General features: G+C 47.8%; 2 protein-coding genes across 2 annotated transcripts in view; one reads left to right on the forward strand and one right to left on the reverse strand.

Moving 5' to 3' along the window:
• The window catches only part of CCR8 (C-C motif chemokine receptor 8), a 33,614-nt gene extending 20,502 nt beyond the window's left edge, over positions 1-13,112 (reverse strand). The window contains exons 1-2 of the mRNA XM_004581377.2: positions 12,979-13,112; positions 12,267-12,317 (exon numbers count right to left, since the gene is read on the reverse strand). The gene's annotated coding sequence lies outside the window, so the exon portion shown is untranslated. The remainder of the gene's footprint in view (positions 1-12,266; positions 12,318-12,978) is intronic.
• Positions 13,113-14,639: 1,527 nt separating this feature from the next.
• On the forward strand, positions 14,640-26,747 carry CX3CR1 (C-X3-C motif chemokine receptor 1). Its single transcript, XM_004581376.2, has 2 exons — positions 14,640-14,770; positions 25,099-26,747. The coding sequence occupies exons 1-2, from the start codon at positions 14,738-14,740 to the stop codon at positions 26,176-26,178; spliced, it is 1,113 nt and encodes a 370-aa protein (XP_004581433.2). The 5' UTR covers positions 14,640-14,737; the 3' UTR covers positions 26,179-26,747.
• The last annotated feature ends 221 nt before the right edge of the window (positions 26,748-26,968 follow it).

The following is a 26,968-nucleotide window of genomic DNA, read 5'->3' on the forward strand; positions in this document are numbered from 1 at the left end:
TTTTCTCTCTGTCTCTCCTTCTCTCTGTATATCTGACTTTCCAATAAAAATAAATAAATCTTTAAAAACATAAAGAATAAAAGTGGAGCATGTGGCATAGCTGGTTAAGCCTTCACCTGCAACTCCAGCATCCATATGGATACGAGTTTGCGTCCCAGCTGCTCCAGTTCCAATCCATCTCCCTGTTAATGAGCTTGAGAAAGCATCAAAAGATGGCCCAAGTACTGAGGACTCTGTACCCACGTGGGAAACCCCAGAAGCAGCTCTAGCCTGTTTGCTCTGAACTGGCCCAGCCCCAGCTGTTGCAGCCATCTGAGGAGTGAACCAGTAGATGGAAGAATGAATTTTTTCTCCTCTTCTTTCTCTAATTCTTTCAAGTAAATAATATATATATTAAAATATTTTTTTATTGGAAAGTCAGATATACAGAGAGGAGAAAAGACCGAGACGAAGATCTCCACTCCCATGATTCACTCCCCAAGTGACTGCAACGGCCAGAGCTGTGCCAATCTGAAGCCAGGAGCCAGGGACTTCCTCCAGGTCACCCATGTGGGTGCAGGGTCCCAAGGCTTTGGGCTGTCCTTGACTGCTTTCCCAGGCCACAAGCAGGGAGCTGGATGGAGCAGCCAGGATACAAACCAGTGCTCAAATAGGATTATTAGCCAATATGAGTCATTGTGCCAGGCCCTATTTTTTAAATTTCTACTTATTTTAATTCTGAGTGTGGAAATATATTCATATAGCTATCATTTTGTTTTATTTACCTAAAATGGCTCAATTTTCTATTTAGCTACCTTTTTCTTATTGTTATGTAAAAACTCTGTGTAAGGAAATTAAGGGACTTTGCTACATAGTATGTTATTATCTAAGAAAACAGCTACTTTTAAAATTCTTCATCAATTTTTCAGAACCCTTAACAGGTGAACTCTGGGCTGGTCATCCTCAACACAATTGTGTGGAGCCCTCTTTGATAGCCACCCATGCTGTGAGCACCTTACCAGTGCTTGGTCACCCTATTCGAATCAATAGAAGGCCAAGAACTGAATCCGGAGCCGAACTTCCAGTCCGCCATTGATGCTAACACCTCCCCCAGCATGAATCAGAGTTCACTGACAACACCAAAAATAATTTCAGTCCAGATAAACATCAGAACAGAAATAAAAATGATTATCTGACCTAGGAAACTTCAAAAAGGTTATAGTTCCTACGGTTTGTCTGTGTTGGGGAAAGGTAGTATGCAGGGGATTTCTGTACTGAAGTAATTTTTATTTTTTCCAAAGTAATAATATGCAAAATGAAACAGCAGTTAAAGGTTTTAAAATAGCTGTCCCTTGTTACCAATTGGCACACTCTTCCCACACTCCAGAAAATAACACTAATAACACTTAGTTATTTTTCCCTTTTGGATTTTATCATCAGATTTTCCAAATAAGATCTAGCATGATGACTCAATTGACTATTCCTCCTGCAAGTTCCAGAATCCCATACGGGCACCAGTTCACGCCCTGGCTGTTCCACTTCCAATTAAGCTCCATGCTTGTGGCCTGAGAAAGCAGAGGAGCGTGGTTCAAGTCCTTGGGACCCTGTACCTGCACGGGAGACCCAGAGGAGGTTCTTTGTACCTGGCTTCAGATTGGCTCAGCTCTGGTCTTTGTGGCCATTTGAGGAGTGAACCAGTGGATGAAAGATCTTCCTGTCTCTTCTTTTTGTCATATCTGTATTTCCAATAAAAATAAACAAAGCTTTAGGCTCGGCACAATGGCCTAGTGGCTAAAGTCCTTGCCTTGCATGCACCAGGATCACAAATGGTTGCTGGTTCATGTCCTGGCTGCTCCACTTCCTTTCAAGGACTGCTTTCCTCTTGTTCTAACTGGAACTAACTCCACAGTTGGGATCTGCTGCTTTCTGTCTCACATCTGGCACCTGTGCTGGGTACACATCTGGCTTCAAGATCTCTCTTTGGTCAGATTGTGGGCTCAACCAAGATAAGCACAAACCCTCAGACTTCAGGGCTTGTATTCGGAGCACTCTGGGTAGCTTGGGGATTCCCATGGCCAGAGGCAGAGCCCAGGTCAGCTTGTGTGGCCACCATCTGAGATGGGAGCTGAGAGGAAGGAAGCAGGTGCACAGTGTGGGGACCCGCTGGCCTGGTTTCCTACACATCTGGGGGGAACTCAAGGCCAGTTGCTTTCCCTCCCAAGTCACTGATCTACCCTGGAACCCAGGCTTGTGGCCAGGACTCCCTCCGGAGCTTATGATGCGGAGTGAGGGTTACACCTTCCAAATGCCCAGCTTAGAGGGGTGCAAGTGCATGGAAACTTCCCCCTCAAGTACAAGCAATCACCAACGAACACAGCTAAGAGGAGACAGACAAGACCCACGTCCCTGGCGGCACCCTAGTAGTGGGGAAGATGGACATTTAACACACACCCATATATGGGATGGTGTTATCACATGTGGTCAGGTACACAGAGAAGAAATAGTGGACTGAGAGATGTGATGGGGTCCTGAGAGGTACAGAATTGATTCTCTATCTGAAGAGCTAGCCAAGGGGAGGGGCAGCAAGGGGACCGAAGCGGGAAAAAATTCAGAGAGTCTCAGAAACTGAAATAGGTTCATAGCTAACAGTGGCTAGAGTATAAGTTGAGCTTCCACTGAGAGATATTTGCCACTGTTTTCTATGGTTGAATTCCAGCAGTGCTACAAGAAGAGCTAGTCCCATGTCCCGGATGCCCCTCAGGGCAGCCTTTCAGCCTAGCAGCTAAGGACTGCACCCCACTGAGCAGTGCCTGGATTGAATTCACAGTGCCAGTTTCCGCTTTCAGCTCCCTGCTAGCACAGATGCCACAAGGTAGTGGCTAGGACTTCTGTGGTTCCTGCCAATCTGGATTGAGTCCCTGGCTCCCAGCTTCAGCCTGGTCCACACCATCCACTGCCCGCATCTGAGGAGTGAACCAGTGGATGAGCACTCTGCCTCTCAAATAATTTATTTTAAAGCAAGCAAGCAAGCCCAGAATGGTAGCCTAGCGACTAAAGTCCTCTCCTTGCGTGCACTGGGATCCCATATGGATGCTGGTTCTAATCCCGGCAGTCCCGCTTCCCATCCAGCTTTCTGCATGTGGCCTGGGAAAGCAGTTGAGGACAGCCCAAAGCCTTGGGACCCTGCACCCACGTGGGAGAGCTGGAAGAGGCTCTGGGCTCCTGGCTTCGAATCGGCTCATCTCAAGCCGTCGCAGCCACTTGAGGAGCGGATCAATGGATGGAAAATCTTCCTGTCTCTCCTCCTCTCTTACATCTGACTTTCCAATAAAAAAATTCTTAAAAAATAATAATAAAGCAGGCAAGCATGTCACTCTTCTGCTTCCCTGGCATCAGCCACAAGAATGTCTCAGTTCTACCATCTGGCAGAGGGGTGAGGCCTTCACTGCCCCACTCTACCCTCACCAACCCACTGACCACTGCCAGACTCCTCTGCAGAGTGGGACAAGCCAACCCTCCCTGTGACTCATCTCTGGAGAGCCCTGTAGTCCCAATACAGATGCTGTCTGCTTTCTCAAGAAACCCACTGCAGGATGAAAACCTGGTGCATTAAACTATCCCCAGCTGAGTATCGTCTGTATATAACACATTGGCAGTAACCAACCATTGGGCATTTTCTAGTGGTGATTTTCAAAATAAAGGGAGTTATGTTTGAATCTGGGGTGCTGGCGAACTTGTGGCATATATGGCCCTCATAAATCTGCCAAACAAGGCTCTTATACAACTAGAGAGAGACACCGTTTGAGAACACTGGGAGCCCTAGATCATTTAAAAACAACCCTCCAGTCCCACACTTCCCAAGGGCAGTGGAGGAGCTCACTGGAAAGTTGTTAAAACTCACAGTTAGGAGGCTAGCATTGAGGTTTGGCTACGCTGCTGCCTGCAACACTGACCTTCCACCTGAACGCCAATTTGAATCCAGAGTGCTCCACTTCCGGTCCAGCTTCCTGACAGTGAGCCTAGGAAAGCAACAGAGGATGGCCTGAGGCATTGGGCCCCTGTGTCCACATGGCAGACCTGGGTGGCATCAGTCTGGTCCAGTCCTGACCACTGTAGCCATTTGGGAAGTGAACCAGAGTAGGTATCTCTCTATCTCTCTCTCTCGCTCGCTCTCCTGTAACTCTGCCTTTCAAATATATCTCAATTGTAAAAACTCTAGGAAATGAGGAGCGCTGTTGCTCAAGAAGGTCTAAAAGCCCAGCTGCAAATGGGATGTGGGACAGACTGAACAAGTCTGCGGTACACACTGGCAAGCATGGGAACCAGGGTAGGGGGCAGGCCTGGTGGGGGTTATGGGGAGTCACCCCAACTAGGCTGCAACTCCCACTGGTTTGTGTGAGGGCTGAGAATGAAGTGGGCAGGATCAGGCTGGACTGCAACAACCACTGGTTCACGTGGAAGACAGGGCTGAAAACAGAACTGACCCAGCAATTGCAATGACCAGCATGTGCATAAGCTGATGGGGCGATGGACAGTGCCAGACCCTGTACTGGCAAGAACACACAAGAATCAGGTCTGGGATCACCTTAGATGAAGTTTGCTTGGTGATTCCTCCAACTGAACTGCTGATCTCCAACCGAAGAGACTATGTCAGCTGACGGATTCTGAAGAGATTCCATCACAATTGGAACGGCGAGATCGGCAGCAATTCAGAACTATTGAACTATCAAAACTGCTTGAGTAGGACCCTCAGAGCATGCCCCACATCGGGAACCTGGGATGGGTGGGAGGCTGGGTGGGGATTCTCCCTTTGTTTTTCCCCTGACCCCAGAACAGGGGGGAAAAAGATGATATTAGTGTGGAAACAATGGTCTTAACCACTTTCCTGTAGCCCTTGACCCTTTGTACCCTAATCAACTATGTAAGATTATCAACTATGTAATAATAATAATTTATATTATAATAATTTATATAATTATTTAATAATTTATTATTATTATATAATATAAAAGAAAGGGGGAATCCAGTTGCAAACATCCTCCCTGCTTAAATTCCAACTGCACCTCTGTTCTCTATCCTCCAGCAGACACTGCGAGTACCCACCCAGCTCACGGGCTGATAGGTTGAGGATTAAATGAGCCTGTGACTCCTGGTGGGTGCTCAGCCCTCAGCGCTTGATCTCCTTAAGCTACCTTGGAGCTACTCAAACCCACCGGCCTCAGCTCCAGGCTGGAGCAGTAGTTCATGTAGAAACCATAAGGGGGAGCCCTAGGGGTTCCCTTGAGGCGGTAATTCCCGGACCACCCTTCCTGGGACCTGGGTTCTGCACCTCCTGCTGTTCTCAGGGGCAGAGCCTGCTTACATCCTCCCTCTCCCAGGCGACGTCACTACATCGCCCTTGCAGCTTGGCGCAGCTGATCCAGGGCTGAGTCAGCTTTCAGCGTTTGTCCTGTGATTCACTCAGCACCAAAGCCAAATCCTCAGGGTGGTTCTGACATGGTACCTTTGGCCTGTGTCCACCTTTGCTGCAACAAGCCAAACCTCAACTTTTAAACATGCCCAGTGGTCTTCAACTCGTGAACTATGGCCAGAATTCTCCTCTGAATCCAACTTGGTGTCCCGGTCTGCTTGGGCCACCAGAACCCAAGTCTGGGTGACTTACACAGGAGAAATGCGTTTCTTATAACATTTCTTCTTGGCTGGTCAAGTGTCAGTTGGGTTTGTCTTCTCACGAGACCTCTTCCCCTGGCTTTCAGATGATCATCTCTTCCTGTGTCCTCATGGGACTTTTCTCTCTGCACGCACACTGCTGGTGTCTCCTCCTCCTTATGCAGACAGCAGCCCCACTGGGTTAGAACTCTACTTGGTTAACCTCACTTCTTCCATTTTGCCCTTAAAGGCAAGTGTAGAGTCCAACATGTGGATTGAGGAGGGACATTACTCAGTCCCTGACAAGTGGATTTTCATGTTCTCATAGGCATAGTACCAAGGTTGTTCAGAAGCAGGGAGTAAGGAGATGGCCCAAGAGGCAGCAGTGGAGAAGTCACTGCCCCTCAGGAACCCTAGTCCAGGGAGCAGTGAGGGTAGGAACAGAACTGCAGCTGGTGAACAGAGTTCCAAGGTGGGTGCTGCCTGTGGGCAAATTCCAGAGAGGCCAGGAGAAGGGGCTAATTGTGTCTGCTCCTCTGTGAGTGGGAAACTCCCCGCCTCACTGCCACACAGAGTTTAGTCCCTCTCCTGGCATGTCTGCTCCCCTCCCCAACCCCGAGAGAAAGCACCCAAGAGTCCTAGGCAGAGCATTGCAGATGTTTCTGATTGAGGCACTGTGCAAAGTGCTTTGCCTGTCTTCACTAGTTCCCATGTCTGCCTATGGACTTTCATCAAGTAATTTTGAATGCTAAGAAAACTCGGGTTCAGAAAAATAGAACGGCACTTCAAAAAAAGTTCATGGGAAAAGTGGAATTAAAATATAAGTTTGGGGCCCAGTGCAATGATTCAACTGGCTAATCCTTGCAAGTGCTGGGATCCCGTTTGTGTCCTGGCTGCTCACTTCCCATCCAGCTCCCTACCTGTGACCTGTAAAGCAGCAGAAGATGGCCCAGGTCCTTGGGAACCTGTACCCACATGGGAGACCCAAAAGAAGCTCCTGGTTTCTGACTTCAGATCCACTCAGCTCAGCACTTGCCATTGCAGCCTGACTTTTCAATAAAAATCTGACTTTCCAATTTTAAAAAATGTTAAAAACAAGACAAGTTAACAGAAAATTCATTCTGTAAGTTAACTATGGTACAAACTTTGTACCTAACACACTCGTATTTTATTTTATTTTTTTTTTAAAATTTATTTTTATGAAAAGACAGATTTAAAGAGACACAGAGAGAAAGATTTTCCATTCACTGGTTCACTCCTCAAGTAGCCCCAATGATACGAACTGGCACTCACATAGGATGCCAGCACTTACAAGGCAAGGACTTTAGCCACTAACCTACTGGGTTGGGCCCTCTGTTAACTTGTTGAAGATTCCTAACAGCAGACCCAGGGCCACACAGCTTAAGGGTAGCAAGGTTAAGATCTGAGCTTGGGGGCCCAGCGTGGTGGCCTAGCAGCTGAAAGTCCTCGCCTTGAACACACCAGGATCCCATATAGGCTCCAGGTCTAGTTCCAGCAGCTCTGCTTCCCATCCAGCTCCTTGCTTGTGGCTGGAAAAACAGTTGAGGATGGCCCAAAGCCTTGGGACCTTGCACCCGTGTAGAAGACCTAGAGGAGCTTCATTGCTCCTGGTTTCAGATCGGCTCAGCACCAGCCGTTGCGGTCACTTGGGGAGTGAATCATTGGACAGAAGATCTTCCTCTCTGTCTCTCTTCCACTGTATATCTGACTTTGCAATAAAAATAAATAAATCTTAAAAAAAAAAAGATCTGAGCTCGGATACTGTAACTGCATCATTATTTATCTGTCAGTCTATCACAAAATTGTAAGCCAAATACCAGCTGACCTGTTCCTGGTCCCTGCTACACACACACACACACAGAGTACCCTCATAAAAGGGTACAGCTGCCACAGATGTTTTTGTTGGCAAAGTCATGTGCTCTGAACAAAATCTGTAAGCCATGGGAGAGTCGTTAAGCCAAAGACGGTGCACTGAGTGTGTGCAGCCAGATGCTCCTGGCTGTGTGGGTGGTGGGGAGAAACAAAGGTACCAGGAGGAGGGGGAGACAGAGTTGCCTGCAGGGAGGCAAGGGAGCGCATGCCTAGATCTTTCTGATGACTGCCCAGATAGCTCAAGTTCCCAGAGCAGACGCCTTGTTGCTGGAAGAGTGGAAGCCAAACAGAACACCGGGCTCTGTTCAAGAGAAGAGACAGTGCCTGTGCATCTCTGTATGCCCTGTGGCGAGAACTGAGCACAAGACAGGGCTCTTCGCAGATGCTCAATACAAACTTGGAGCAAGGCACATGGAAGAAGTGCAGGGCAGAACGGCAGGGGTTGCCAACAACCACTAGCAAGTTAATGAGGCAAATGATTGACCTTGTTTGAAATTAAAGAAGCTTTTTTTCCCCTTCCAGTTTGCAGTGAAACTTTAAAACTTCTGCCTTAATGTCTTGAGATTCAAAAACAATCCAAATGAGGCTCCCAGAGAAGAATGGCAGGTGTGTTTTTGTGTATAAATCACAGATGGATTTCACTGACAAAAACATGTCATGCATCACACACATACACATGTAGGTGAGCACTTGGATATGGCAACACATCTTCGAATTAAAATCTTCCACTACTCCCTGTGGAGAGTGTATGAGTCTGTTTCTGATTACTGAGACAAGCCACCTGACACTGGGTCATGTACAAAGCAAGGTTTATGCAACCATGGTCCTGAAGTCAGAAAGTCCAACAGAAGGTGGCCCTGTGGGTTTGACCTCCAGGGAGGGTACCCTTGGCTGCATCTCAACACGGCAAATGGCATCTTTGCAAGAGGGAGAGATTACGTGGCAAGACAAGAAATCAGAGATGAGGAATGGCTTTGCTGTTTGTATAACTACCCACTCTCATGGGAGCTAACCTGGGTTCCCTGATCACCTCCCAGGAGACCCCGCCTCTTAAAACATTCCACCACCTCTTAACAACGCCACATAGAGGACCCAGATTCCAACACACAGGGTAGGGGACACCTCGAGCCATAGCAGAGAGATGGTACAACCCAGGAATTAGAACCATGTCACCGGCTGTCTCAACATTGATATCTTTATGCAACCCAAACATACACTTATACTATGAGATATGTACTGGCGTCAAGGGTATGATTTCTTTTTTCCATGAGCAAAGCAAGATTTATTAAAGATAGAAATCTGCCACAGCATCAGGACAGGAGGGCTCCAAGAAAAGAAAGATCAAAGAAAATGTTGGAAATGCTGCCTTTATTTTTTAAAGATATATTTATCTTTAATTTGAAAGGCAGATTTATAGAGAGAAGGAGAAACAGAGAGAGAGGTCTTCAACCTACCAGCTCCCAGATGGCCACCATGGCCAGAGCTGAGCCAATCTGAAACCAGGAGCCAAGAGCTTCCTCCAGATCCTCCATATGCGTGCAGAAGCCCAAGGCCTTGAGCCATCCTCTGCGGCTTTGCAAGGCCATCAGCAGGGAGGTGGATGAGAAGTGGAGTAGCTATCCTGGAACCAGCACTCATATGAGATACCAGTGCTGCACGCAGAGGACTAGTTTCTATGCCACCATGCTGGTCTCAGAAATGGTGTATTAAAAGCACAGTTTGAGTAGGCAGAATAATAACTAACAATCAACAATGAGTGAGGACAACACCCATCAGAAGGGATCAGCACTAGGGCAGAGTTTGTGGTGCCAATATCTCACACAGGCACTGGTTTGAGTTGCAGCTGCTTCACTGCTGATCCAGGTCCCTGCCGACGTGCCAAGGAAAGCAGCGAGAGACGGCCTAAGACTTAGGCTCCTACACCCATGAGGGAGACCGGAAAAAAGCTCCTGGTTTCTGACTTTGGATCAGGTCCAGCCATTGTAGCCATTTGGGGAAGTGAACTGATGCATAGGTTTCTTGCTGTCTTTCCTTCTCTCTCTCTCTAATTCTGTCTTTCAAACAAAAAAATTAAAATGTTAGCACGCCAGAACTGCGGTCCTGTCTAGCTTGCTCATGATAACACAAAAGCCATCAGAAGGGTGTGACTGACAACTTCTTTCTATTCTCACGATAAGCTACAAATTCGGAAGGATATGATGGCACTTTTATTTTGCTACGCACCTTCTGGGCAAAAGTCAGTTTCCTGTACATGTTAAAAGAGGGCCCTTTTCTCCTTCCAACAGGGAGACGTGACCCTAACTAGCCCACCTAACTGTCACATTCCCCCACCCCAAGAAGAATGGACCTTACCTGATGTTAGGGAGGGGATGATGGTACTCTGGCTGCTTCATGCTGAAAGAGGGGTGTCTGTCGGTGGGGGGCAGAAGTGGGCATTTTTTAAGGGTTAAGCTAAGGGTCCCTAGTAGAATGCAGATTGAGGAAAGAAATATTTTTATCCTGTTTTGCATACAAGCAAACTTGACATTGCATATTCACAAAATTATTTTTATCATTTTCCAAAAACACTTTAGGAAGGAACATCTGCAATGATTTCTACGTAAGTCATGGAAAGGCACGCCTCCTCGTGCCCAACTCAGCTTTAGGGATTTTCCTAATTTGCCAGAAATGAATCACTACAGGCACTGAGAAAAGTTGAGGTCTGTAGCTCAAGCAGGATGTCAGAAACTAGTTACTTGGCACTCATGGCTCCTGCTAAGCTGTAGAATTACTGTGGGTTCCATCACCAACAAGAGCGAAATGACTCAGCTTGGCTGACAGGTCACTACCCCCTCCCTCCTGGCCAAGTTGTCATTGGAGAACAGTCATTTACTCCAGCAAGTATGTCCACAGTACCACAAACAGCCAGACACACCTCTTCTATGGCCACACATAGCCCTGATCACGGTCACCTTCAAACGTGGGTAAACAAGTCATTGTGATTGACTCGGTATTTACTCATCTTCTGGCAGCCAGTTCACGTGGGAACACTGATCGTCCACTTTAGAGTTGAGTCAATTCCAAGCTGGGTCTGAATAAATATAGATCATTCCATCACGCCAAGGAGGTGGAAGTCCTTAAGGACTGCTGTGTGACACTGTCCCATCCGGCTTCACTTGCCTTCACCTGCGGTCACGGCAACACGAGAAATGCTGTCCAAGTTTTGCTGACAACAGTGGTCCAACAACTGCTAATTTCACATACCCCGGGGGTCACAAAATGAGGTCGCCTTGCACACCCTGGGATCCCATATGGGTGCTGGTTCATACCCTGACGGCCTCACTTCCCATCCAGCTTCCTGTTGTGGCCTGGGAAAGCAGTCAAGGACGGCCCAAAGCCTTGGGACCCTGCACCCATGTGGGAGACCTGGAAGAGGCTCGTAGCTTCAGATTGCAGTCACTTGGGGAGTGAATCATTAAACAAAAGATCTTTCTGTCTTTCTTCCTCTCTGTATATATGACTTTCCAATAAAAATAAATAAAATCCTTAAAAAACATGCCAACGCTGTACCTTGTTCTGTTTGAAATGAGTGCAAATCAATTCAGATGAATTCAGTCCAGGGAAAAATTACTGGCTCTGAATAATTAAATAATGGGCCTATGACATTCAAAACTCCTGGTTCAAGTTTGTCCAACTGAAAAAGATGATCAGGAACTCACCACACACAGTATTGGCCTTCCCCTTTCGTGGCCCAATTATTGTCTTACATTCAGCTGTGTCCACTACGCCAAGATACACAACATGGCCCCACATATGCCCTGTAGTCCATTTCTGAGAGTAGGGAAGCTGCCGCATTTCTGGTTCAAGGCTTCTGCTTTTGTACTTCATAACAAACACACTGGCTTCTATTGCTGTGGGAATGACACAGTCATAAGATAAAGCCACCCAAAGACATTTTAGCAGCTAATTTTAATAGGAAATTTAGGTTTGTAGTTTTCTCATTTACTATGATTCTCCATTCACAAGTCTACTTTCTTAAGAGTGTATCCCATATGAGCAAAGCGCCACACTCCTTTTTATAAGTGTTGTGGGAAAGAGAGTTAAACGGTGCCAAGACATAGTTCATCCAAAGTCTTCCCAGATTCCATTACCCACTCCATTCCAAAGGGATGGAGGGATTTTTTGTTTGTTTGTTTGTTTGGTCACTCTTGAGCAGAATCCCTGAAACAAGCCTGCAGCATCGCAACAATGTTAACGTGTAAACATCAGGGCAGCAGGGAAGTGGCAGAGATTTGCCTAGATTCAGTCCTCTTCAACTCTCTGTGTAGGAAGAGAAGAGGAAAGAGAACTGTCTCTACCTTTGATACTTCGCATGGGATGGCATTTGACCATGACTCCTCATTGAGCTCTCACCATGTCCAGTACCCACCAATGCTGTGGATTACCCTTCAACCTGTACAGGTGCCTGCCCTGTATCGTCCGCCACTCACTTCCATGTTATCTGCTTCCACTTAGCTTCCAGCCTGCATTGGCAATCAATCGCAATTGTTCACATGCCAACCCAATTATATATTTGTGCCCTAGAGCAGGAAGTACAAATGTCCTGTATCAATCAGAACATTACTAACATTTAAGGAGGCAGAAATGTTAACCATTCTGATCTGATTATTATCCATTGTATGCAAGAATCAGATTATCACATTATGCCCCACTAATACAATTAAAATAAAATAAATAATAATTGAAAAAAAGAAACCCAATTTGACCTTTTTCCAGTTGTGCAAAGGCTTATGCCTTTTTTCTCCTCGTTGCTCTATCTGAAAAGATGACATATAATTATCACAAGGAGGCTTTGAGGACAAGGAGCCTAGCGTGGTGCTTGGTGCTGGGTACAGACCTAGTCTGCAGAGGTTTCTCCCAGCCCATCCCTTGCAGTCAACCCCCAGCTCATCCTTCTGAAAAGAGCGCTCTGGTCCCTGGATTCCCTAACCCCTGGCTTTGAACATGAGAGCCAGCACAGGGGTCTGCTTAATACCTCATCTGAGGGTTTCCCAACCTTCCATTCATTATCACCCTCTGCCAAAGGGGTCTTTGGAGATGAGGCGTACCCACTTGTCCTTCCTCCTCAATCATGGCAGTTGAAGTGCATGGATGTGCTGTTTATGGAATATTTGTGCACCATACATGAAGCCCAGGAACCCTCCAGCATTCACTCCCCTACCGGAAGCCGAGCTGATGATGAACCTGAACACAAGACACACAGCTCACAGGTGGATCAAGCCCGAGGATGGAAGCTGGCTCTAGCAAATGAGGCTATGCCATTCAAAATGCCAGCCCTGGGGAAGTGGTGAGCAATCCTGAGGGCAGAGTCCCGGAGAACCTAAGACTTCCTTACAAAGGCCTGCAGGAGCATGGAGGAAGTGAGAAAGCTGCCATCTTACTGAGCACGCCAGGAATTCAAAGCCCACTGCAATTTACCAAGTCCACATGTCCAGGCTGTGCTTGGAATGAGCAACCTAGAAGGATGAAGCGCCATCCCGGAGGCCAAGGAGCAGGCTTGCTTAGTGGTTGCTACGATGATGTGGCACACTTCCCAGCTCAGTGTTCCTTTCAGGGTGCCGAAATCCATCTAGGCTCATAGCACCACTGTGCAAATGTAGACGAGGGACAGGTACGAGCAGGTGCTGGTCACGCTGAAAGTCTGAATGCTGCCAGCATCTGTGGAACGAGAAAAGCCGACTTGTTAGTTTCAAAGGAGAGTGACATCAAGTCACAAGTCCAGTGGTCCAGGTGTGGTGGGAAGGCAAGAGCCCAGGGCCTATCAACAGGTAGGAGACTGTAGGAAGTAGAAACTGGAAGTGACAAAGGATGGATCCCATGCTGAGGTCACCCTTACAAGTCAAGGACTTCACATCAAGAAACAAGAGACCCTTTGGGAGGTTTTTATGTGTCAGACTAGGATGTCAGAAAGAGCTCCTTGGCTTATGATTGGGATATAGTGGGAGGAAAGACATGGAGCCATAGTCCCGCAGCTGGTAACTGTTCTGGAGCAGAGGAAATTGTCCAGGAAGAAGGCGGGGTCAGAGGAGAGGGTAGTCTGGACCAGATCTTGGGAGGGTAGGAGGCGGCACTGTGGTACAGTAGACTAAACCTCTGCCTGCAGTGCCAGCATCTCATATGAGCACAACTTGGTGTCCCAGCTGCCTCACTCCCAATCCACTTCCTGCTTGTGGCCTGGGACAACAGCAGAGGATGACCCAAAGCCTTGGGCTTCTGCATCTGCTTGGGAGACCTGGAAGAAGCGCCCGGCTCCTGGCTTCAGATCAGCTGCTATTGCAACCATTTGGGGAGTGAACCAGTGGATGGACGACCTCTCTTTGTCTCCCCTTCTCTCTGTGACTCTGCCTCTCAAATTAAAAAATAATTAAAAAAAAAACTTTTTCTGAAAAAAAAAAAAGGAGCACATGAGGGAGGAAGAGTGGGGTCCCAGACAAGGAAAGAGGGTGAAAGGAGCCAGCTCCTCGTGTGGATCCTGGCAGGTGTGTCATGGATGAGTGAGAAAGGGTCAGGGTCTGAGAGCAAGCAGAAGCAGCTTGGAACCTTCTGGTCAAAAGAGAAGGAAAGGTCCTGACTAGGAGGAACGGAAAGGAAAGGAAGCTGGTAGGGAACTTCTTCAAACCAGGGCAGGTTCCCTACTTGCAAGGTGCTTCTCAGCTCCGTGTGCCTACCTGAGGATTCAGCTAACATACACACAGGTGTGAGGTGGCACTGTCACCTGCTACCTTGTCAGCCACCTGGGACCAAGAGAAAGGAAGAGAAAGGTTGTAGCTCCACATCCATCCCAGGGCTGCCTGGTGAGTTTTATAGCTCCCTTTTCCAGGTTGGCAAGCTGAGGCTGTCTTAGCGTGTCCAGCTCTCTAAGAGACTTCCATCAACTAAAGCTGAACTGTGCTGTGCTGTGCCCCCTCCACCCAGGCGCTCTGTCCTGCTTTATCACACCCTCTCCCCTTCTAGCTCCCCAGGTCTGCCTGCCTGGGGTTCCAGTCCTCCAGGCTTGTCTATTCAGTCAGCTGGCCTCCAGCTGTCAGCTGGTGAGCTTGCCTGCAGCAGCATCTAAAATAGTCTCCCTCACAGGAAACCAGACACGATTGGCCAACTCTGCAAATAAAGATGCCCTCCCAGGGAGGGAAGGGGAAACACTTACTTCTCCTGGAGCCAGTGTGAATCAGCACGGCTGATGGGCACATCTGGAGCTTCCCATCCATCCCAGGTAGGCTCCAAGCGCCCAGCAGAGGCACCTGTGGCCAATGTGGAGTGGGGCAATGCAGCAGAGCTCAAAGGAGGCTAACGGTGTGGGTTCGCTTTACCTGCCCACAGTGCCAATTGTTTTCCTGTCTTCCTGTCTTCCTTTCTTCCTTCCTTCCTTCCTTTTGACATGTTTTTGGTGTTACAAATTTTTTTTTTAGATTTATTTTTATTGCAAAGTCAGATATACAGAGAGAGGGAGAGACAGAGAGGAAGATCTTCCATTCAATGATTCACTCCCCAAGTGACTGCAACTGTCCAGTGCTGCGCAGATCCAAAGCCAGAAGCCAGGAACTTCTTTCAGGTCTCCCACGCAGGTTCAGAGTCCCAAGGCTTTGGGCTGTCCTCCACTGCTTTTCCAGGCCACAAGCAGAGAATTAGATGGGAAGTGGAGCGGCCGGGATTAGAACTGGCGTCCATATGGGATCCCGGTGCATTCAAGGCGAGGACTTCAGCTGCTAGGCCACTGCGCTGAGCCCCGCCAGTTGTTTTCTTGAGGATGCTGCAGTCTCCATGTGTCCAAGGGGATGGACGAGTGGGTCAATGATGACTCACCCAGTGTGGCAGACTACAAATAGGAACAGAAATCATCACATTTTAGGGATGTGGAGCAAAGCCCACCCTTTGATATTAACTGGAAAAGGCACCGTATGAAGTTGCCTCAAGATGCTCTTGAAGAGGTATTGCTAATTTTTAAAGGATGAGAGGTAGAACTTAAGGTGTGTGTGTGTGTGTGTGTGTGTGTGTCCCCTTATCTTTTGGATACTCATGTTTAAGTGTTTACAGGTAGAGCCAAATAACCCAGCAAGACCATAAAGTGGGAAATAGATGAAATATTGATCACCAGTTGCTAAGTGTTGAATCTGAGTTCTCTTCAATGCTTTCCTACATGTTTGTAATTTTAATAATGAAGAATTCCTTAGATGGCATCTGCATTTTAAATATCAGGATAAATGGAAAATAAAAAGACTGAACGGAGAAAAGCTCACAGATCGTCTTGGCTCCTAGGAAGTTGGACTGTGGGGAGTTCTCTGGGTTTGTTTTGCTTTTCCTTTTTCTCCCAGGCTTTTTTGTGCCATCTACACTTTTTATAATATGTGTCTATTGTGTTTCTGATGAAGATGGTTTTAATTCATCACTGGCACAGATTCAGTGTTCCATTTTGATAAATGCTGCTGGAATCATCGTAAAGATGCCCAGGCTCCGCAGGTTTATGTCCTTGGAAGACACAGTCTTGGGAAGCAAATTAGGTGAGTGGCACAGCAGGAAGAGGTGCACTGGCTGTAGTTGGCTCACTCTTGGTGCTTTCCTCGTACCTGGCCATGACAGCAGGATAGCTTCGGTGACACTACAGCTGCATCCAGAGAGGAGCTAATGGTAGGGTCCCTCTCCTCTAGCTCCCCCTCCCCTGACAAAATTTGTTTCTGCCTTCAGCTGTTGGACACTGAAAACTTCAGGGAGAAAAAAAAATGAACCAGACGGGAAGAGAATTGACCCATCCATGTCAAAGTAGGCAGGAAAGCCACCCTGCTTTGCTCTGACTTGGGGTGGGAGGATCAGCGAGCGGCTGAGCCTTGCGGCCACCATGAGTCAGAATGGAGGTGATAACTAGGATTCCTGGTAAAGAGAAATGGGCTCAAGATGGTCAGGGTGGATTCTTAACTTTGACCTTCTCTTCTACTTCACTTTCTTTTCTTTTAAGATTTACTTATTTGAAAGGCAGAGTGGGAAAGAGAGAGAAGGGGAGCCCTTTCATCCATTAGCCCACTTCTTAAATGGCCACAGACCAAGCCTGGCCAGATCCAGGAGCAAGGAACTCTGGGAACTAGCAATCATGATTCAAATCACTGGCTTCCTGTCACTCACATGGGAGACCTGGGTTGGGTTCTCAGCTCCTGGGTTGAGCCCTAGACCTAGTTGTTGTCAGTATTTGGGGAGTGAACTGATGGATGGAATATTTTCTTTCTCTCAAAAATGGCTTAAAGAAAATCTGGGCTCTTTTCAAATGAGGCAGCAAGGAATCCAAAGTTTAAGGGCCAGAAAGGAAAGACCATGTTAGAGGGAACCCACTTCAGGGCTGCCTCCTCCTGTTCATGCCCAGGTCTGACAGTGAGGGAAGCAGCAGTGTTGGGCACAGCCCTCCCAGACCCTGACCTCAAACGGCCTCCCTGCCAGGCTGCAGGGCACCTTGCAACTCTGAGCCCAACTCCAAGGGCCAGAGGTGTTCGGGACCAGCACCTGCACTAGACGAGCTAGATGCAAAGAGGAACTTGTGTGTTGTCCCCATGGCAGTCTTGAGAGACAGAAGAGCCTAGACGGCAGAGTCAGGATCTTATCTGACTTGGCCAAGGCCCCATTCTGTGTCCCAGCACGCAGTGCCACTAGGAATTCTGGCAGCCAGCATCTTAGGCCTTATGTTTGGGCAATCATCCCCGGGGTCTCTGCCTGCTACCTGGTGAGCGTAGCTTGGCGCTTACCTGCCCTGGTCTGAGACACAACTTCCGTCCCTACTGGCAGAATGTGGCCTCTGACATGAAAGGTCAACGGGAATAGGCGTGCCTTTCAGCCAATTACAGTGTCGTTATTGGTGGCTGGGTGCGTGGGTGGGGGGAACTGCCTGAAAATGTTCTCCCTCCCCTTCCTTAAGATAACTATGTCTCAGGCAGAGTTGGGGATGAAATGCAGTAGTGGCCCAGTGCAAACTTGACACTAGCAGGCAGTTTCTAAACTGGGGCTTTGTGAGAGTAACTTCTTCTCCTGGGATGCACCAAAACAAGAGCATGCCCATGGGGAAAGCTGAAGCTGGGGCACAAGTCACTGTCTAGTCTCATTCATCCCAAAGAAAGGGAAGGATAGCTTAACCATTCTTTTTTGGCACTGGACTGAACTCAGACTTACTCTTCGCCCAACAGTTTACTAAACCACCATAAAAAGAGATCAAGAGGGCCCAGCACAGTGGCCTAGCAGCTAAAGGCCTTGCCTTGAGCGTGCCTGGATCCCATATGGGTGCTGGTTCTAATCCCAACAGCCCTGCTTCCCATTCAGCTCCTTGCTTGTGGCCTGGGAAAAGCAGTAAAGGACGGCCCAAAGCCTTGGGATCCTGCATCTGCATGGGAGACCTGGATGAGGTTCCTGGCTTCTGGCTTCGGATCGGCACAGCTCTGGCCGTTGTGGTCACTTGGGGAGAGAATCATCAGACGAAAGATCTTCTCTGTCTCTCCTCCTCTGTGTATATCTGACTTTGCAATAAAAATAAATAAATCTTAAAAAAAAAATCAAGAAGAATTAAAAAAAAGATATTCTAGATTTAAAAAGAAAAGAAAAAAAAAAGTAAGCAGGACATGAAGCCAAAAAAGGGGAAAGGCAACACAAAAAAAGACAAATTAGAAAGAAAAAAAGAAAATGCATTTGAGCCACCAAAAAGAGAAAGGAAGTCTAGAAAAGGGAAGCTGATGGGAAATAGTGGGTAAAGATGTCTCCCCAGAAGCTAAGAAAAATAACGAGCAGGCATGAGAAAAGGAAGTGGAGCTAAGGAGTAGGCCCAAATCAACAATGCAAAAGCATTTAAGTTTCTAGGGAAGGTCACACAAAATTCATTCTTACTGGGATATGAAACACACGCACACAGCAACTATCTGCCTCAAGGCTGAGTCCAGACATTCCCAGGTCAGCACCATGGGGTCAAATGGAGTGGCTTAGCTGAGTGCAGCTGGAGGAGGATGGAGCAAGTACGGAAGGGCTGTCCTAGCTAACTGTAGGTCATAAGGCCCAACCTCCCCGCAGGGCATTGCCTTCACAAGTACCACCAACTGGCAACTCTGGCCCATGCAGAACCAGGCAGAGTAGATGCTGCAAAGGTTTGACTTAATGAGATCCTATTCTGGTTTTCTGGAGGGCAAAAAAGGCCAACATCTCACCTCAAGTAAGAGGCCAAAAGACCCTTGGCAGGCCTCTGACCGCTCCTGAAGCCCACCCTAGGAAGGAACTGGCCACATGCCTTTCAGTCTCCAGGAGCCCTTCTCTGTAGGCTCATTTCCCAAGCTTTGAACACTCCTGATGACCCAGAAATAATGAGGAAGGTGATCCAGTTCAGACCCATTGTTCCTGCAAAGCTGCCTTACTAAGACTGCCAGGTTCAGTGGAATAATTCAGGCAGGGAACATTCCTCATGATGGTGTCAACTTTCAGATATAATTGCAGCCTGCGCACACAGACAAGTCCTTTCTCAACTTCCTAAAACCCTGTGTCAACTACGACTCATACAAGTGAGGCAGTGGCCGAGTGCATCTCAGAGCTGAACTTGCTGATGTCAGAATCTCATGATCAGGTGTACTCAGCAGCCATGTGTGAAAGGAGTATGTTAGGAGGAGGGAATGTGCTCTGCAAGTTACTGTTTGGCTGTGGAGAGCTGGTGGACCTGTGCTCCTCTCTGGGGGCTCCACACTGTGAGGCTGATAGATCTTTTCTCTTGTTCCTTGAAGCCTTTCATTCATTCACTCATTTGTTGAACATGCCAGGTTCCAGGCCCATGTGCAGAACAGATCCCCGTGTGTTCTGTGAGCAATTTCAGAAACGGCATTTCACAGGATGCTTTTGACATTATGTTCAAGGTCTAGGGTATCATATGTGTCTTTCTACAAATGTTCACGGGGCAATTGGTTGGGACAATGCCTTTCCCTTTGTTAAACACTGGCCTACAGAGCTGAAAGAAACATTCTTTTAGGATCTCCTAGTCTTGAGATCAGTGGGTGGGAGGAAAGCTGTAACGAAAACTTTGAAAACGTGTTGACGCTGGACATATCTGGGTCCAAATTGCAACCCTTCCACATATAAGTTGTGCAGCCTGGAGAATTACTCTCTCTTTCTCTGAGTGCATCTATTTGCCTGGAAAGGCAACCGTTTAGAGCCAGCATTGTAACACAGCAAGTTAAGCTGCAACGTGCAATACCAGCATCCCACAAGGGTGCCTATTAAATCCCAGCTGCTCCACCTTCAATCCAGCTCCCTGCTAATGCACCTGGGAAAGCAGCAGAAGGTGGGGCAAGTGTGTGGCTCTTTGCCACTTACATGGGAGAACTGAATGAAGCTCCAGGAACCTGGCTTCGGTGTGGCTCAGCCCTGGTAATTGTGTCCTTTTAGGCATGAGTGATCCAGCAGATGAAAGGTCTCTCCATCCCCCTTTCACTCTGTAGACTCTGTCTTTCAAATAAGTAAACAAATAGTTTAAAAAAGAGACAACCCCATTAAGTGTCAACTGCTCCTTTTGAGCATGTATAATGTGCTTGCATTATACTGTTATTTATTTTTATTTTTTTATATACTTCATTTTTAATTTATTATTAAAATTCTATATCAAGTAATTAAATTTTTTTCAAACTAAACAGGATGTGCATTTTCACATGATTTTAAAAATTCTAGAAGTTTATAGTGAGATCTGAATCTCCTTTCCTCTCTCCCCTTGTCTCTTGAACATCTGCAGTAATTGCTGCTCCCTGCACTAATAGGTCCCTTCAGAGAGATTCAAGCCTGGCACAAAACACATCATTCTTTTTCCCAAATGACAGCATACCACATCCAGGTTCCTCACTCAGCTTTTTTTTTTTAAAGGTTTATTTTATTTTTATTGGAAAGTCAGATATACAGAGAGGAGGAGAGACAGTGAGAAAGATCTTCCATCCAATGATTCACTTGCAACGGCTGATGCTATGCCGATCCAAAGCCAGGATCCAGGAGCTTCTTCCTGGTCTCCCACGCGGGTGCAGGGTCCCAAGGCCTTGGGCCGTCCTCGACTGCTTTCCCAGGCCACAAGCAGGGAACTGGATGGGAAGTGGAGCTGCCGGGACTAGAACCGGCGCCCATATGGGATCCCGAGGCGTTCAAGGTGAGGACTTTAGCCGCTAGGCCATGCCGCCGGGCCCCCTCACTCAGCTTTGTTCACTTATCAGTGTGCCTAAGAGGTTATTCCATAACAGAACATGCAACTCCAAAAATTGTGGGAAAATTGTGCAATGTAGGGACATTACATGTAACTTATCTAGGTGCCAAATATGTTTAAAAACCAAGCATTTTCTCCTAACACATTTTTCATGGATTTAAAGAATGATGGATTTATTAGAGAAAGAGAGAGAGAGAGAGAGATTCCATCTGTTGGCCCATTCCATAAATGCCTGCAACAGAACAAAGCCAGGAGTGGGGCACTATGGTCTCCTGGGGACAAGGATGGTTCCCAGCCATGGAATAATGTCTCTCTCCCTCTTCTCTGCAGTGTGGGTCACATTGGTAGGGGTCCCAGTGTGCTGAGTATGCACCTACTGCATGCACAGACCCGTGTCATTGCTCATCAGGGGAGCACCTGAGGGAACCGTGACATTTCTTGGACCTGTGCTGGAGTCTGTGAGCTACCAAGGAGCCATGAGGAGGACTGCAGTGTCCTCTGAGCTGCCGGACTGGCTGGAAGGGAGAGGGCCCGCGTCAGACTGGCACCCTGTGACCAGCTGTTTAGCTCTCAATAGGTCACCCAGCCACAGTTAAGGCATAATCATCTCTCCTGTAGCATTACCTGAAATTGCAGTTCGTCCACAGAGGATACATCAATCAGTTGCCTCCACTCTGTCATGGCCTTCGTGTGGATTTTTCCTATGGTGTTAATGGATTGTTCCTATGGTTAATGGTTAGGGTGGGCTGACTGCTGTTTTTGGGTATCGTAACTGAGCTGAGACTCCTATAAACATGTTTGATGAATGGCATTGAATCCCTTTAATCAGTATCTCTAGTTCGTTTGGAATCTTGGTGCAGATTACAGAAAGGGTCCCTCTGTGTATTTCAGCCCTGACATTGGCACTGGGCAAGAAGAGGATCAGGATTTGGGAGCCTTTGCCACTTTGTCAGGCAACAGATTGCTTTTTCCTAGCTACCCCTGCCTCCTCCACACTTGGGTCCCAGCTATCCTCTTCCTTGTGTCACAAAACCCCCTGGGAACCATCCAGCAGACAGTGAATTCAATCTGGGATTTTTAGAATGCGGGGCGTTCAATGTATATGGAGTGTTTAGCATTGAATTTGGCAGCTTCTGTAAAAGCTTAACAAAGGATAGTTTGCACTCTTCTCCCCTCCCCCAAATAGTCTAAAGTTAAGCAATTTCTTATGTAAGTGAAGAATGTTACACTTTAAAGACCAAACTTCCCTAATGCCCAAGGGGGGCGAAACACAGGCAGCCTGGATTTCACATACCCACAGCATCTGCTTCCTCCCCCAACAACTCCACTGATTAAGTCTCTGCAGTATGCCACGTGTGGAGCCCACACTCCCCTTTGCTCAGCTCTATGGACAGACATGAGAAAGAACCCCAGTCCTGCAGGCAAGCAGCGATGGGCTCAGAGATTCCAGACTCCCCCATCACTTAACCTTGAGAGGGCAGACAGAAGTTCCTGGGAGGAAGGACTGACCACAGGCACCAAGAGATAGACAATGGTTTCTAAGAGCTCTTGGCTTCCTCTTGAGCTCAGCTTTGAAGCTCTTTCAGAGAAGGGGAGGATGACTAAGTCCAGGATCTCTAGCTAACCCCTCTCGTACCCCAGGACTTAACCACTTCTGCTGTTCAGCAGCAGCCAGCCTGGAAAGAGTGTGCTCCTGCAGCCACCATGTGCACGGAGTAGCAATTCTGTTTCCCCTACCGACAGGCTTGTGTCATAGGGATCTGACATTGGTGTAGCTCAGCATGAGCTGAGCCAGCCACTTCATATTGTTCTATTGGTTAGGCCCACAGCCAGGGATGCCTCTCTGAGAAACGGGCACCGAAGCTTGAGACAAAGGAAGCACACATCTTTTCTGGAGGTGAGAACCCTGCCCCAGGCTGAGCCAGTTCAGGGCAGAGAGTGTTGGTCTGGAAGAACCTGGGTGGACACAGGACACATGACAGAGGCGGGCAAGAGAGAAGCACCTCGCAGGCTGGGCAGGTCGTCCCCTCTCTGGGGCAGTCATCGCGTGGGTAAACCCATCGTGAACAGGGTGCAGTAGGTGTGGAAACTCCCTTGGTTACAGAACTTGAGCTTTGCTTTCAGTTGTGGTGAGGAGGGAGGCAGGTAGGTGACAACCAGGAGGACCCTGGGAGTTCCTGAAGGGCATGTCTGCAAGGCCACAAGAAAGAGGAGGTGGCACTTGGGTGTGCAATGTGACAGGCTGCCCTGTCTACCAACTCTGGTTAGGAAGAGAGAGAAGATGCATGTCCCACAATGTACAGAAGTGTCTTCTTTTGCTGTTTTTTTGTTCAGAAGGAGATAAGAGATAAGAATAGCGGGGAAGGCCAAAGCTGGCAATGATTGGGCAAGTAGCCACTTGAGGTCCCGCCCAGCAGACGAGTAGAGTATTATCCCCTATCTTGGACCAGCCAGCCCCTCTGGAAGGACATAACCCAGATCACAGCAGCCTTCTTCCTCACCAAGGGCTTGTAGAACGACCCATCTTCCTGGTCTTCTGGGGATGGGGTATTCCCATTGGAAGTGGTGTGCAACTCAGAGTAAGTGACTTAATCTAGCAAATATAGCATTCAAGGAGAAATGAAATAAAATACACCTATTTGGGTCAAAGATGGAAGGCCTCCATGTGTGTGAAAGGTCTACAAAACGTTCATGCAAAATTCCCATTATGAAATGGATCATGTGTGAATTTCAAATTTTTCTGCATCAAAACAAATTGATCTTCTCATTTTTATATTAACTTAGAATTATTTGGGACACAGAGAGACAGAAGGAGCAAACAAATCTCCGATGCTGTTCATTCCTCCAGACACCCACGAAGGCCCCAGGACTGGGCTGGGCCAAAGCCAGGAGCAAGGGAAAACAAAGTCTTTCTCATGGGTGTCAGGAATTCAGTTATTTGTCCCATTACTTCTGCTTCTCTGGTCTGCATGAGCAGGAATCTAGGGTCAGGAGCTGCAGCCGGGTGTTAGACCCAAGTATTCTGACGGGGGGCATGGACATTCATTTATCACCTGGTATTTTATGTATCAGGATATCTGTCCACCTCACATGAACTTTTTGCAGCACCTCTGCCTGACTCTGATCCCTGCTAAGAAAGGGAAAGACTTGATAGTCCCAAAAGAAAGGAGAACAGAAGTGCTTCTCAAACACTAAGGATGGAGGAACAAAGAGAAGCGTGTTGATAGATGCAGATGAACAAAGCACTCCTAATGGTTGACAACCAATACCATTCATTTCAAAACAGCTGGTAAAGAGGGTTTTGAGGGCCCAGTGCGATAGCTTAGCGGCTGAAGTCCTCACCTTGAAGGCACTGGGATCCCTTATGGGTGCCAATTCTAATCCTGACAGCCCCACTTCCCATCCAATTCTCTGCTTGTGGCCTGGAAAAGCAGTTGAGGATGACCCAAAATCTTGGGATCCTGCACCCATGTGGGAAACCTGGAAGAAGTCCCTGGTTCCTGGCTTTGGATTGGCACAGCTCTGGCCGTCGCAGTCACTTGGGGAATGAATCATTGGATGGAAGGTTTTCCTCTCTGTCTCTCCTCCTCTCTATATATCTGACTTTGCAATAAAAATAAATAAATCTGAAAAAAAGAGGGTTTTGAATGCTCCCAACACAAAAGAAATGATCAATGTCAGAAGTGATTGCCACACCAATTACCCTGATGATTACACATTATACATGCAGTGCAGCGTCACAGTGTGCCCCCATAAATATTTACAATTACTACGTGCCTATTGAAATGTTTAAAAAATAATGACTAAAACAAAGGTGAGGTCATTTGGGTATTGGCTTGCTTGAGGTCCTGGGATGGTGTCAGACCTCTCCTTCTAGGCCCAGCTTCGTAAAGGAGAAATGAGGGGGCAGAGGGCAGAGAATGTGGAAGAAAGGGAGGATAGCTTTGAGCGAGGAGAGGACTGGGAGTCGAGGTTTGGCTGCACCCCTACACTCCCACTCTACCTCTCCTCTCAACTCCTGCCCCATCCACCAACCAGCCAAGGCTACCTCCCTTTTGCAGACACTTTGGAAAACCAAAAAATCTGTTTCAAGCTTCAGACCCTGAGCCATGTACGGTTTGACTCTGGCCAAGTCACTAGGCCTCTCAAGAATCCTGGCTTGCTCTCTGGAGCCTGCTGCAGGCTCCAACAGAGTACTGGGGGGGTAGGGAGGCTGGAAGGTGACAGCGTGAAGTTACAGCTGACCTGAACGCCCAGCCAGTGCTTGCGGCTTCCTGCCTGCCTCATAAGGCACCAGACTCTTACTTCATTCCTCTGAGAATTAATGCTAATGATACTTGTTTTCCTTTGTCATCCAGGTGCCCGCCATGACCACCTTCTACCCTGAGTGGGGTACAGAGGCCTTTGAGTATGACGAGTCTGCAGAAGCCTGTTTTTTAGGGGACATCGTGACCTTTGGGACTGTCTTCTTCTCCATCTTCTACCCCATTGTCTTTGCCTTTGGCCTGGTGGGGAACCTTCTAGTGGTGTGTGCCCTCAACCACAGTCGGAAGCCCAAGAGCATCACAGACATTTACCTCCTGAACCTGGCCTTGTCCGATCTACTCTTCGTGGCCACTTTACCCTTCTGGACTTACTATGTGATAACCGAACAAGGCTTCCACAACGCTGTGTGCAAACTCACAACAGCTCTGTTCTTCATCGGCTTCTTTGGAGGCATATTCTTCATCACCATCATCAGCATTGACAGGTTCATGGCCATTGTCCTGGCCGCCAACTCCATGAACAACCGGACGGTGCAGCATGGCATCATCACCAGCCTGGGCGTCTGGGCAGCAGCCATCCTGGTGGCAGCGCCCCAGTTCATGTTCACAAAGCAAACAGGAAACGAATGTCTGGGTGACTACCCTGAGGTCCTCCAGGACATCTGGCCTGTGCTGCGCAACATGGAGTATAATGTTCTGGGCTTTCTGCTGCCCCTTCTCATCATGAGCTATTGCTACTTCAGAATCATCCACACCCTGTTTTCCTGCAAGAACCACAAGAAAGCCAGGGCCATCAAACTCATCTTACTGGTGGTCATTGTGTTCGTCCTCTTCTGGACCCCATACAATGTCATAATTTTCCTGGAGACCCTCAAGTTCTATGGCTTCTTTCCCAACTGTGACATAAAAAGGGACCTGAGGTTGGCTCTCACTGTCACCGAGACAGTGGCATTTAGCCACTGTTGCCTCAATCCCTTCATCTATGCGTTTGCTGGAGAGAAGTTCAGGAGATACCTGCGCCACTTGTACAGAAAATGCCTGGCTTCCCTATGTGGTCGTTCGGTCCACGTCAGTTTTTCCCCATCTGAGTCTCAGAGAAGCAGGCAGGAAAGCATTGTCAGCAGCAATTTTACTAACCATACAAGTGACAGAGATGCATCCCTCCTTCTCTGAAGGGATGCCCAGAGTCTCATCTCTACAGAGAGCCCAGAGTTTGCAGATCTGGCATGGAGGAAGGAGAGCCAGTGTTGGATGTCATTTCCTGTTGCTCATGAAATAACCTTGAAGTGTTTCTGAAAACTGTTCAAATTTATAATGACTAAACCTAAACTTGTCTCCTTACTGCAACTGTTAGGCTTTTTCGTTGTTGTTGTTAAATAAGTCATGACCATTATACCCAGAGTAGCTTCGTTAAAATGCGATGGTGTCGTTCACACTGTGGTATCGGCCAAGGGCTGGGTGAATGGAGACTGTGGCTTGCAGGTAACTGCAGGCTCCTCTTCCCAGCCTGCTGAGTAGTGAGAATCCCCCACACTCACAGCTTTAGTACCATGAAGGGATCTCCTTCCTCCCTCCCCAGTCCAGGGAGGATTCTCCAACAGTGAAGACGGGAGCTTCCCTGCCGATCTCATGGCTGGACATCCAGGAAGACACATTTCTGGGAAGCTGGGAAGGGTGATGCCATTGCAAGCAGCCGGAATGAGAGCTGCACAACATCCCCACCACGAGTCTCCCCAGCCTCTCCCCGATCACAATGGCAGACATCCTGGCATGTGTTTCCACTCCTGCGTTTGCCCCTCCAGACCTTGCTCATCTTTTCCCACTTGAGAGTTGCAGTCAGACGGCACAGTTTTGTAAATCTGCTTCTTTTAAACAGCAGACCCCAAAAAGCTTTGTTTCCATGTAGCTTTGTCACTTCCACTCAGTCACAGACTTGGAGGGCAGGTGAAGTGTCTGATTCATG

This window comes from Ochotona princeps, chromosome 21 (assembly GCF_030435755.1).
Source record: "Ochotona princeps isolate mOchPri1 chromosome 21, mOchPri1.hap1, whole genome shotgun sequence".
Lineage (NCBI taxonomy): Eukaryota > Metazoa > Chordata > Mammalia > Lagomorpha > Ochotonidae > Ochotona > Ochotona princeps.